The 10,861-nt window shown below is 57.1% G+C and overlaps 1 protein-coding gene across 1 annotated transcript; it reads right to left on the minus strand.

Annotated features, from left to right (window-relative positions):
- Nucleotides 1-1,771: 1,771 nt before the first annotated feature.
- Nucleotides 1,772-9,609, minus strand: GRM2 (glutamate metabotropic receptor 2). Its single transcript, XM_004581512.4, has 5 exons — nucleotides 9,114-9,609; nucleotides 6,166-7,003; nucleotides 3,669-4,744; nucleotides 2,388-2,568; nucleotides 1,772-2,176 (listed from the first exon to the last, which is right to left on the minus strand). The coding sequence occupies exons 1-5, from the start codon at nucleotides 9,561-9,563 to the stop codon at nucleotides 2,103-2,105; spliced, it is 2,619 nt and encodes an 872-aa protein (XP_004581569.2). The 5' UTR covers nucleotides 9,564-9,609; the 3' UTR covers nucleotides 1,772-2,102.
- Between the last annotated feature and the right edge of the window lie 1,252 nt (nucleotides 9,610-10,861).

Consider the following 10,861-nt stretch of genomic DNA (forward strand, 5'->3'; position numbering starts at 1 on the left):
CTTCTCAAGGATCTGCTCAAATGTGGCAGCAGTGAAGGGACAGTCTTTATCACACTGCCTAGATCACAAGCCTGTGTCCACCCCGCGATGCCATAGCTTGAGGGACGAGAGTAGAGTGGTGGAAACCACCTCCATCCCAGCCCACAGTGGGGAGTCCTGGTTGAATAAAGCTGTGCCAGGCAGTCCTGCAGGCTGGAGACCAGTCTTCAACGGGCCAGGGAACAGGGACAAGTGGGAAGTGGGGCTGAGCAGCTCCTTCAACAAAGCCACATAGAAAGATCCAGGTCCATGCACAAAGCAGCCTGGAGCACTCACCATGAGGACAGCTCTAGGGGGACACCCGGACACTGGGCATCTCTAAGCCTGAGCTCAACTCGCCTCTGCTACCCCCCGAAAAATGGGGCTCCCTACTGAAGACTCTATGCATCAGCCGACTAGTGGGGGTTCGCTGATTCCATCCCGACCCCAGGCAGAGGCACCAGGCCTTCCTGAGAGTGCTGAGCTTGTCCAGGGACAGAAGGGTGAGGTCGACAAATGTGTCCAGGGTCACATCGGCAAGAATAGGCAGGGAAGACCTGAATGGGATCAGCACTGACCTCCTGAGGCCACCATGCCCAGTGTCAGGCCCCTGGGGGCTACTTGGGCTCCTCAGAGCCAGTGCTGCGGCTGCCAAAACCAGCAGGTGAATGTTTGAATGTCAGGAAAAAAGCTATAAAACTTTAGTATAAAGCTAAAGCAAATATTGTGTGGACATATTTAAACTACAAAAGTATTCCTGCTTGGTGACATTCACATTTAAATGGGCCTTCTGGATTTTTCCTCCTGTCCTCATATCTTAGATGTTGGCCAGAGGAGGAAAAACCACTCTTGTTCTCTTCATTTTTCTGTTATCATTAAAATAATAATAATAATAATAATAATTGTTAACCTGAATTTGTATAGCCTTGACAGACTGCATGGGAATTCTCTTAGAATAACACTTGTCCCCGACCTGCCCACCTGTTAATGCAGAACCTTGTCTCTCTGAACGACCTGTCTGGGTCCCCCGAGACCTCCTGTGTTCTTCCAGTCCAGTGCCCTCTAGGCTGCAGGAGGACGGCCACCGCCTGCTGGCCGGAGCCTGGTGGCCGGGGTAGCCGAGGCTGTGCCTTGGCGCCCTCTGCTGGAGAAACCTAAAAGGCAACTGAAGGAGATGCCCAGAGATTGGGACTCTACATCCAGCCCTGACCTTCCCTCCCAGATGTCTCTCCTAGGGATTTCCAACTCCCTGCTTCTCCTGCCGTCTCTTCCAGAAAGCTTTGTTCATGCCTATGAACAGGTAACCTGTGGTCTCATGCCAGCTCTGAATTTCTTCTCTCACCCAACACACAACCTGCCAACTCTCAGGACCAGTCAGCTGTGCCCTGCCAATGCCCAGTCTGTCCCCAAGGAAGTTTCTGGGAAGCCCATCCAGGGTCTGCCAGCTGAGCCTGTTCATTAATACCCCTCCCACCCACACACTCCCGAGAGCCTTGGGGGAGATCATGAGGCTGTGGTTGAGGGTACAGGGTCTCCAGGGTCAAGGGCAAGATGTGTGTGTGTGTGTTTTTAAAGAAAGACAGTTTATTTACAGGTAATACAAAATAAATCACAGGACAAGCTGCTGTTGTGCCCAGGGTGTGGGATCATAAGGGTTGGGGACGGGGACTGGCCCTCATGGTCACCACCCTCCCCACATCCCAGAGTAACTTATATTAAAAAAAATTAAAAAGGCCCTAGCAGGGGGGAAAAGACAGGGCTGGAAGCACCGTTGCTGACTGGGGTCTGGGACCTGCCATCCTCAGCCGGCCCATCCCCTCAGGCCACAGTGCATCCTGGGTCATTTCCGGGAGTTCTGGGCCAGGCAGGGAATGGGGGGAACAAATCTCCAAGGGCATCTGTGACCATTGCAAAGGCTCCCTGGCCAAGGACCCTGGGTTAGGACAATTAGGTGGCAGTGAGTATGGGGGTGGGCATTATTGCAGTGCTCCATCCAACTTCCTCCTGGCCCCTGGATGTGGATCCGCGCTGGGTTCCAGGAGGAGCAGCTGAGTCAGGGCTGGAGTAGGGTGGGGAAGTGATCTTCAAAGCGATGATGTTGTTGAGTCTACCACCTCGCGGCCATTGCAAACAGTGGGGACAAACTGGGAGCCAGACCCTGGGGAAAGGAAGCCAGAGGTCGAGGACAACCCTGGGGTGTCCGTGGAGGGCAGGGGAGTGGCCCCCCTCCCACCCTCTCCTGGCTGCTGCTGTCTTGGGATGGTGGGGTTCCCACCTCCTCCACCCACCCCAATGCAGGATCTCAGCCAGAGTGGGGAGTTAGCTGGGGGATGGGGGATCAGGCGGAGAGGGCTGCTGAGGGTGTTGACCTTGGCCCAGGCTGGAGCTGGCCCTGGTGGCAGCACTGCTGAAGCGGCTGGTGGGTGCCCGGTGGCTGACCACATTCTTCTGCGGCTGGAAGAGGATGATGTGCAGCTTGGGCGCGAAGAGGCAGCCGAGCACCACAGAGCCGCTGAGGCTGACTGACACGCACATGGTGGTGGTCTGCACCTGCAGTGGGCCAGTGGGTGAGCAGGAACGAGTCACACATGAGCTGATACGAGAGGGGACCCCACCACCTGCCTGGGCTCCCAGGGAGGGAGTGGAGGAGCTTGTACAAGTCCATCCCCTGGGCCTGGGGTCCACTTGCCAAGCCCCAGAGAGAATTATTAGGAAGTGGGAAGGCAGGGACACAGCCCAGGGTAAGCCCCTTACTGACGGTTTACCAGGGAGAAAAGGATTCCAGCTGTGGGGGTGAACATACAGGGGACTCTACCCCGTGTGTGTATGTGGAAGTGTGTGTGTGATGCATACCTGTGGGTGCCTGGATCTCTGTGGGTGCAGGTAAGGCGTGGTGAGTATGTGCAGCTGTGTGCATGTACACCTCTTAAGAGTGTGGTGCACAGGTAAGGGTATGTGTGTAGACAGAGAAGTATGTGCACATCAGGTGATGTGTGTGACTGCATAAGGGCTGGTGTGTGTGTGCACATGCTACATATGTGTACTGTGCATGTCCTAGGTGAGATCTTAGCTACTTATGATTCGCATGCAAATGTGAATCATTTGCAAACTCCAGCTGAGTGAGAGCAGATTCAATCCCCCATCCTGGCTTCCAGCACCCTAATAGGCGGCCCAGCAGGTGCAGGCAGAGCAGCCAAATCCAGTGGCCTCTGACTCCCTATACCATGCCACGACATCTCTGCCTGGTCCTGAAGAAAAGGCCTTTGCTGAGGCTTTTGCCTCAATTTCCTTGTCCCTTTAACTGTAAGGATCATCAGTACAGACCTTGCTCTGCATTCCCAAGCTGAGTGACCCTGGCCAGGTGACTGAACCTCCTTGAGCTTTGGCACTTACTCCCCAGTCCCTTGGTACAGTGGGGCAGAGTCCCAGCTCCTGTGGAATTGGTTCTGCATCCTTATCCCCTCCCAGGTTGGGTCATAACATCCCCCTGGCCTCCCTCGGCCCCATCCCTTCCCCTGGGGTTCCCGCAGGTGGTGGATCCCCAAAGTGAGCACCTGCCCTCACAGTTACCAGTAGATTCAATGAGATGCCAGGAACCTGATCTTCTACCTATCATGCCAGCCCTCCCATGTCTGCGGCAGGTGACTCACCCGGTAATCGCTAGAAGTGACGTAGAAGATGGGTAGAAACGCTAGCCAGATGATGCAGGTAGTGTACATGGTAAAGCCGATGAACTTGGCCTCGTTGAAGTTCTCAGGGCACTTGCGCGTCTTGAAGGCATAGAGCGTGCAGAGTGCGATGAGCAGCACGTTGTAGGCCAGGGAGGCAAGCATGCTAGCATCACGGTGGTTGCATCGCAGGGTCACCACCTCCCGCCGCTCAGGAGCTGTCTCCTTGCCCGTGCCTGGCGCCTCAACCACCAGCCAGGCAGCCACGATAAGTAACTGACCCGAGATGAGCGCCAAGCATATGGCCACCTGTGAGGCGGGACTGATAAAGCGTGGTCTCTGGGCACCCTCCCTGGCCCCCCCAAAAATGCGTGCGATGCGGTTGGTCTTGGTGAGCAGAGCTGAGTAGCAGACAGAGAAGGCAGTGCCCAAGCCGAGGCGCCGTAAGGTGCACACTGCCGTGGAGGGCTTGGCGATAAAGACAAAGGTCATGCAGTAGCAGAGGAAGACGCCACCCAGTAGGATGTAGCAGAGCTCCCGGCCTGAGGCCTTAACCACTGGTGTGGCATTGTGCCGTACAAACACACCCAGCACAAACAGCGTGGCCAGGGCACCCAGGCAGGCAATGGTGACAGGCCCCACGGCCCAGGCATCGCCCCAGCGGATATATTCCTGGGGCAGCTCGAAGCAGCCAGTGAGGCTGGCGTTGGGCCAGTAGCCCAGGCCACAGTCGGCGCAGGTGAACTCGTCCAGCCGGTACTCATAGGGCTGGCACGGGATGCAGAGCCAGCAGCAGACCTCGCCCGGCTGCACGCTCTTCACCTCATTCTGCAGGCATGGCTCGCTGCAGCGGGAGGCGGGCAGGGGCCCAGAGGAGGGCAAAGCCCAGGGGATGAGGCTTGTGTCCAGGGTGAGGCCTTCTGCCCAGTAGCCCACCTTCTGGTAGCGATAGCGCCCACCGCCTGCCCGTAGGTAGGTGAAGATGTTGTAGCGGCCGATGCCGTCACCAAAGCGGTCGAAGCGGACCTCGTTGTGAGTGTCAGCTGGGCGAAAGGGGGCTGGGAGAGGGTAGGGAAGGAAGAAAGAGAGTGTTGGATGGGTGGAGTGCTCCAAAGTGACCTCAACCCTTTGCCTAACATGGAACCCGTGTCCCAGAGCCAAGGCTGCCACTAGCCTTTCCAGCCCTGTCCTAATTCTAAAGCCCGTCTTTACTTTTGTCATTTTTCTAATCAGAAGTTCCAACAAACCCCCCTCTCTAAACTCAAACAATTAATCCCAGCCCTCACCATCACCACCACCCCTGAACCCCAACTCCAGGCATCTCCACAAACTGAGGACCTGTGCCAGTCCCCGCCCAGGCACACCCAACCCAGCCTAGGGCCCATTCTGACACTGTGCAATCCAGGCTCCAAATTCTCACTGTCAAGACACACACAGCACTCACCCCCCCCCCAAACTGAATGCAGAGACTCCACAGTTAAGTCCATCTCAGGAACCATCTCATCAATAACAATCACCCAGCTCCAGCCCCACTGACCCCAGGATACACTGAGTCCCAAACCCAGCGTCCACCTGCCATCTCTCCATTCACTGGAATGTACTCAGCAGCTGGGAGTTGATGACCACGCCCCTTCCTCTCCCTCTGCTTGCATCCCTCACGGGCTCAGGACTATGCCTAGTCCCAGTAAGAAGCCCGAGTTGAGGGGAGCAGATGACAGGCTTCTGGCCTCGTGAGTGAGTGAGTGGGACAGCTAGAATTTCAGCCCTGCCAAAGCCCCTAATCTTTCCATCTCAGCTGCAAAGTCTTCAACAGCTGTCTCAAGTCAGACCATCAATACCACCTAAGCCCAGCAGGTGGAAATTAGTCCTAACACCAACTTAGTCGGACCCCTGACTCCAGCCCTAGCCCGCAGCTCTAGCATAGCTACCGGGGCAGTCTCACCATAAGCTCTCTGTGTCAGTAGGTCCCATAGCCAGTCTCATCACAGCTATGAGACTCCAAAAACTTCCCATTAGGCCCATGGTGGTGGCATGTGTGAAACATGCATAAACCTTTACCCCTCCCTGTTATTATTCTCTGATAAATCCAGTAATAAGAACTTACATAGCACCCACACTGTGTTGGGTGTTAATCTGGAAACGATTTAAAGTGTAAAGGAAGATATGTGTGAGTTATATACCAACACAACGCTTTTTGCTACAGGAACTTGAGGGGCCTGTATTTTGGCCTCCCTGGCCAGTGGACATCTCTGGCACAGTGGGCAAGGTTCAAGCAGGGTCCAGAGACCCTCATGGTACCAAAAGCCCACTCACTGCTCAGCCTCAGCTCCAGCTGGAAGCCTAGCTGCCTGCCGGCCTGGCTGAGTCCTCTACTTGCCATCACGCTACGATTTCTTGGGCGAGAAACAGAATCTTAGGTCCTGCTCTTCATTATCCATCAAGGGCCAGCAGGTCGATGGACACAGGCCAGCACTATTACCATCAAACTTGACATTGAGCACGAAGTCTTTGTAGAGGCGGCGTCCATTGACCGGCCGCATAGCATCACAGAGGCGGGTGGTATTGGGGCAGAGAACACGGTGCATGTTATGCAGAGCATGGGCCATGGCATACACGGCGTTGACCACAAACATGATCTTGGATTCCTGCTCAAAAGGCACGGCCCGCAGGGAGTGGGCTGCACAGTCCCGCTGCCGGAAGCTACAGCGGAACCTCTGTTCCCAGAACTCGCGGAACCAGGGATTGCGGCTGTTGTTCCAGGGGTCCAGGCTGCGAAAGTAGGAGGCAAAGTCACTGATGGGGTAGGAGGCCAGCTCGATGGTAATGGCGCCCTCGGCAGCCCCCTCGCTGCCAGCCACTACACTCTCCAGGGCCCCCCAGCCGTCGCTAGCCACCCATATGAAACTGGCGTTGAGCCGCTGGGAGGCGGCGAGCAGCTCTCGGGCATCCTCGGAACGGGTGAACAGGACGGCCACGCGGGCGCTGGGCTTCTGCAACAGGGCTCGCACCACGCCCTCAAACGCCGCCCGGCTCATCGCCCGGCCCACCTTCTCCGAGGTGGCCACGCAGATATTGCGGGCTCGGGCCTCCAGCTCAAAGGCCTCAATCCCGGTCTCGCCGTAGTCGCCCTCTGACGCTACAGTGGACACATAGGTCCAGTTAAAGAAGCGGAGGATCTCAGCCATGGCCTTGGCTTGGAAAAAGTCAGGGGGCACGGTGCGGGCAAAATAGTCGTAGCGGGACTTGTCACTCAGCTTGGCGCTGGTGGAGGCGTAGCTGATCTGCGGGATCTGGAAGAGCCGTAGGAGGTTTGCCACCTGTGGGGAGGGGCGAGCAGGGCAGAGAGCAGAGGCTGGGTCAGGCATCATATCCAGTGGCCCTCAGGGTCAAGTGTCCACAAGGCTAGCCGGGAGCCGTCCCCTGTTGGGTAGCCTTGCATGGACATGATGAGGCTCCAGGGGTGGAAGTGGGAGTTGGAGTAGGGAAACGGATCCCTGAAATACCAGGATGGGAGAGTCTCAGGGCTCAGACATCACCACTCTGCTACGCCTCTAGAACCCCTGGCCAGGAGCTAAGTGGGGAGGGTGGCCTGGCTTACAGCGGAGCTGCTGCCTGGGTGCAGCAGGAGCAGAAGGAGGTCCTGAACAGCATGGGAGAAGCTCAGGGCGCTCAAGCTCTCTGCTTGCCCCCCGGGGCAGGTGTCCATCCTGAGGGGAGATGGAGACAGAAGGAAAATCATCTCCCCTAGGAAGGGAGACCCAGATCCAAGGTGCTGTGGAGGCCCCAAGTCCTCATCTGCCTTGGATGCCGGAGCCGGAAGTGAACAAGGTTCCTCCAAGCCCATCCTTGGATCCCCTGCCCAGTTTCTCAGCTCTGCCTTACACAGCTGCTAAGTGAATAAAAACAATAGACCATTGGGGCTTGCTGTATGGAGGATGACAGGAACTGGTGCAAGAGACAGGGCAGGAGGAAGGAGGAATTAGTGAAAGACAGGCTCTTAAGGATGAAAGGCTGGCTTGTGGTGACCAGGACAAGGAAAAAGAAAGTCGATGCTGTGGTTAGCCTACCCCCCTCCTTTTCCTGAGGGTGCAGGTAGCTAATGGGGCTCCTACAGAAGCTCCTAGAAGAGAGCTGTGAGACCCCTGTGCACAGCAGGAAGCTGTCCACCTGCTCCACACCCAGTTAGGGCTTCAGGTGTGGATGCCATCCCAGTTGCCACCTGGCCCTCTCCACAAACCAGATCCGGTAGGACAAATGACCACTCCCAGCAGCAGGGAAAACGGCCAGGTTGGAGGCTGAGCCCAGGGCTGTGATGTCTGTGCCTCATTTCTTCTGAACCATGTGCCAGGTCAAGGGTCCTGACCCTCTGCTGGTGGCAGTGCCCTCGGCCAGCCTCTTAAATAAGCAGAACCCCGGCACAGGCCCCACCCATAGGCCCCAACCCTGAGCCCAGTTCTGGCCTCATTTTCCTATCCTCAGCACCCTGCAGGTGGGGACATGGGTGAGAGGTGACAACCTGACAGAGAGGGGAGGTCTCCAACCTAGACCAGAGCAGCCAGGTGTGCCCAGGACAGGTGGGGGTGGGGCAACACATGGACAGCAGCTGGGCCGACACCTTGTGCTAATAGGGAGCAACAGGGCTTTAGTGAGACCTCTGGTGGGAGAGATGGAGGTGGGGGGCCAGTTCTCCCTCTCAAATCTTGCACCCTCCATTCAGTACCTATCTCCTGGCCTCCCCAACCCATTCCCTCTACTCTCCAGACACACACACACACACACACACACACACAGGCTGCTTTTCTTCCTCCTGGCTCCCCTCAACCTGGCCCATCCCTGGCTTTTCCCTCTCCTATCCCATCCAGGGGCAGAGGATCTGCCTGCCTGGGAGGCCTGTGGCTGAGAGAGCCTGGATGTCCTCTCTCCTCTCCCCCAGTGGTATCTTTATATATGAGATGAGTCAATAAGGACGGCAGTTGGACCTCTTGTGCTCTTGCAATAGACACCATGTCACCAATTTCCACCACCAACCCCCAATCAGGAAATGTGCCCTGGGTCCCATTTTCTCAGGGGGAGACAAACGTGTGGAGAAGAGAAACAGCCTGTCCAGAGCCATGCAGTTGGCCAGTGGGGGAGCCAGGCTTCGAACCTCCAGAGACTTTAAAGCCTTTTGGGGTTCCATATCAGGTGGTGTGTGTGTGTGTGTGTGTGTGTGTGTGTCTCTGTGTTTGTTTCTCTCAATCTCCAGAATTCAGCCCCTGTTAGGTGTCAGGGGCACTCTCTAAAGTCTTCTGCAGAAGAAGAAGGGAAAAAAAAGTTTCTAGTCTCCTTTCTAATGGCAGCCCAGGAGCCCCACTCCACAGAAACTTTGGGTCACCCGCCAACTCCCTCCCTAGTCCCCCTCATACTTGGGCCACTCCTGTTGCATACCTGGATGGATACGTCGCTGTAGGAGCCGCCAATGACCCCAGTGATGGCAGTGGGAGCATCCCCTTGCGTGGCGTAAGAGCCGTCGGGGCAGATGTGGCGTGAACCATCAGCCCCGCGGCTGAGAGAGGCCCGCACAAAGTCCAGTGCCTGCTCCAGGGCATGCGTGTCCTTGGAGCAGCTGTCGAGGATGTGTGCCCCCAGCTTCACGCCAGGGAGCAGGTGGGGGTCACGGTTGATGCGGTCCAGTGCAAAAAGCATGGCCTCCAGGCGCTGGATGCCACGGTGCTCGTTGACTGGACCGCAGTCCTCTGCTGGGCCACCCTTCTGGTGCACTGGAAACAGCCCGCCCAAGACCAGGTCTCCCTCCAGTGTGAGCACCTTCTTGGCAGGACCCTCTGCCACAGCACCCCACAGCAGTAGCAGTGTCAGGAGCCCAAGCATTGAGCCCATGGCCCCCCGAGGGGATGGAGGTGTCCGGCAGACCTGAGTCTCCGGCAGGGGTGGAAGGAAGAGGAAGGCAGGAAGCAGCAAAGGCAAGAAGAGGAAATGGAGTGGACAGATAGGAAGAGAGGCAAGAAGGGGTCCAGCTCCTGCAGAGAGATAGAGACAGAGAAACAGACCAGGAGAAGTGGTGCCTGAGAGGGGTTACTGGTTCAGCTGCTGCCGCTCCCCACCCATTGCCCCAGGGGAGCCAAAGACAGAGTGGGGCCAGGCTGGGATGCCTCCTGTTTCTCAGTCCCAAACTAGGCTGCAGACAGGCTCTGAACCCCTCCCAGAAGAGGAGGCAGTGGGGAGAGGTGGGGGGAATGTTGGCCCAGGCAAAGAGCAGGAGCCTCAGCCATGCCAAGCTTTCTGTGGATCCTAAAGTGCCCAAGGCTGTGCACAAACCTCACAGGACTCCCGAAGTCAATACTGCTGCGGCAGAGGCTACGCCAGTTACCGACCTGGGGCCTGGGCGGTGGTGCCCAGTCCCTAGACAGAGCTGTAGATTTCCTGGGGAGGGAGCCATTGTAACCTCTCCACAGGCATCAGAAGGGAAGGCTCTAAGGCACCTTCTCCCGCCTCTGGGGAGCTGGGGGCCTGGGGAAGCCCTCACAGTGTCCCAGACTCTGGCTCTGCCTGAGCCATCCCTAGTTTCCTGCCTGAAGTAGGACCAGGGAGCCCAGGCCCTGGGAGTGATGTCGACATAATGTGGGGAGCACCAAGCAGCAGCCACAGGTCCCCCGGGTCAGCAAGGCAGGTGGATGTGCACGTGTGTGGCAGTGGGCAGGGCTGTTTGCCAGGTTGGACCCTCCAAACCGGCTGAGTGGCTGTGTTGGATGCTGTTTGTGACTTGATGCCTCTGTGTCTTTCACTCCAAATCCAGCAAGGAAAGACATCCTTTCCAATCTGCCCAGGACTGATCTCAGGGCCTGGACCACCCTGGGCCTGCCCCTGGGGGACCCTCATTCACCTCTTCTCAGGTGCATCCCACTTGCCTTCCCGGATACCCACGCCACACAGGCTCCTACGATCACCAAGCTTGGCAAGGCGGGGAAGGAGGACAGACAGGAAAGGAAACTGAGGTTGCAGAAGGGCAACCCCACATTCAGGGGCCCCGCATCTGCCCTCTCAGTTTCCCAGGACCAACCCCACTGTGGTGCCAGGTCAGGCTTAGGAGGGGACTCAAAAAGGAGGGGCTCAACTAGCTAATCAGGAGAGTAAAAGACCCACTCCCCACCCCCACCCCCCGGATGGGAACAGGAACC

This window comes from Ochotona princeps, chromosome 21 (assembly GCF_030435755.1).
Source record: "Ochotona princeps isolate mOchPri1 chromosome 21, mOchPri1.hap1, whole genome shotgun sequence".
NCBI classification, from domain to species: domain Eukaryota; kingdom Metazoa; phylum Chordata; class Mammalia; order Lagomorpha; family Ochotonidae; genus Ochotona; species Ochotona princeps.